At 48.6% G+C, this 2,007-nt stretch overlaps 1 protein-coding gene across 1 annotated transcript in view; it reads right to left on the bottom strand.

The window, feature by feature from the left end:
• ISL1 (ISL LIM homeobox 1) overlaps positions 1 to 2,007 on the bottom strand; it is a 10,590-nt gene that overhangs the window by 4,079 nt on the left and 4,504 nt on the right. Inside the window, exons 3-4 of the mRNA XM_009894215.1 lie at positions 1,802 to 2,003; positions 1 to 265 (exon numbers count right to left, since the gene is read on the bottom strand). Coding sequence (XP_009892517.1) covers positions 1 to 265; positions 1,802 to 2,003 — 467 coding nt within the window. The remainder of the gene's footprint in view (positions 266 to 1,801; positions 2,004 to 2,007) is intronic.

The raw sequence follows: 2,007 nt of genomic DNA, 5'->3' as shown, positions 1-2,007 counted from the left end.
TGCTGAAGTTGCTTCATCATAATGCTCCGTTTTTTGTCCTTGCACCGCTTGTTTTGAAACCAAACCCTGATGACCCTCGGGCTGAGGCCAGTCATTTCTACCAGTTGCTCTTTCATGAGGGCGTCAGGTCTGGGGTTGGCAGCGTAGCAGGTCCTCAAGGTGTGAAGCTGTTTTTCATTAAGGACCGTCCGGACTCGGGTGGTCTTCTCGGGCTGCTTGTGGACGTGGGGTCGCAGAGCCGGCTGTCTGGCAGAGATAGGTTCTGCTGTAAGGGAAGGGGAAGGGAGGAACAGGATCCCCGTGAGTAGGAAGCAGGGAGTCTGCAGAGGCTCTGAATCTAAGCTGGTGGGACAGGGGGAGGCGGGAGTGGGGGGTGATGAACCCGCTTTCGAAGGCCATTTAAGCAGTCAGATCTATCGGAGCTCCTGCAGCCTCCTCTGCTTTATGCGCTGGTGGAGTGACAGGACTGACATTTCTGACTCCACAGATAATTAATTTGCAAAAACAAACCACCCCCCTAAAACCCTTAATGACAGAAGCTTGAACCTGTATGAGACTTGACAAGGGCGAGTTCGCTTAGGTGTGCGTGCTCTAGGAGAGGAGGGGGAGGGTTTTATGTATTTATTTCCTGACAAATCACCAAAATAGATTTTTGGCCGGAAAATACTTCTTAAATTAATCATAATTTGGGTCTGCTTCTTGTATATTGAATCTAGCTCAGTTTAGCCAGAGGCCGCGATAACGTGAACCAGCTCCCGGCAGTTTGATGCTTCCAAATCAAAGCAAAACAAGCCAAATCCGCTGCACCGTGACCGTGGAGGGAAATCCCGTGAGAGCACCGTATCCCAGAGCTCGGAAGACGGGGGTCTATCTTAGAAAGCTGAGGTGCTAGGGGAATTTATGTCGGCTTTTGATGAATTCTTAAAAAATATTAATGTTTCGCCAATTCTTTAAAAGGGGAACAAGCCTAGTAACTCGTGAAAACCTCCAAGAAAAGCAAACCTACGGGTAGCGTCACATCAAGACCTAAAAGTGTTCTGCTATTCTTCTATGTATTGTGTAGCTGTAGCTGTCTAGATGTAATTTGACCCGGTGAAGGGAAAAATAAAAACACTGCTTTTTTTTTTTTTTTTTTTACTAAAACTCTGGCTAGCTAGTGTTCAGAAGTGCTTGCTTTTGTACCGTCGGGTTGCAGCTTTTCTGATTGAAATAACACATCAGCAAATGCAATGCAGATAATAACGAAGGCTTCAAATATTAGCAGTATTGTACCTGCAGACACAATATGCCCTTCGGAAACATGCACAAACACGCTATAGGGAGCACGCACAACCTCTCTAGAATTCTGCCATGATTAGATACGGGATTATTTCTCCCTATATATAGATATGTCACCTGAAAACAGCTCAGAAGCGGGAAACGAGCCTGTTAAGCATGGCTGTGTTTGTAAATAACCTTTCGAGCTACAGTTACTCGCACAGCAATAACGCCGGCCAACCTTGTATTGCCTACCCTAGTTTGCCTCAGAGACGTGCCCCTTCCTAAAACTAAGCGTCTCTGAGTATCTGATACACCCGTGGAGAACTAAAAGTGTAAGTGAAGTTGTAAGGTGGGGCGACTCTGAAGTTACAACGCTGAGTTTTAAGACGAAATTCTCATCAAATCACATAAAACGTTTCAGGAAGGCAGAGTCACTTTAAAAGGCAATTACCGAAGATTAACTTGTTGACAGTTTTAAATTACAGCCTAAGAGCTCGCCTGTAGTTATTAAGTCTATCTCTTTTCGGCCCCCGCTTTTCACCGGTGCTTAGAACAGCTTTTCCACACGCTGCGGAGGCAGAGGGCTCTGTGCTCGGCCGCAGCCCTGCTCCCTGCAGCGGCTCGTCCCTCTCCGACTGACGGTCCTGGCTGCCCCGGGATCGGAGGGGTGGACGAGGCGGGGCGGGGGGACACGACTCCCGCGCCCGGTGCGCGGTGGCAGCAGGAGGGGCGCAGGCTGCGGGCTTG

This window comes from Charadrius vociferus, unplaced genomic scaffold (assembly GCF_000708025.1).
Source record: "Charadrius vociferus isolate BGI_N301 unplaced genomic scaffold, ASM70802v2 scaffold70, whole genome shotgun sequence".
Classification (NCBI taxonomy): domain Eukaryota; kingdom Metazoa; phylum Chordata; class Aves; order Charadriiformes; family Charadriidae; genus Charadrius; species Charadrius vociferus.
This window is presented reverse-complemented; position numbering and strand designations above follow the sequence as displayed.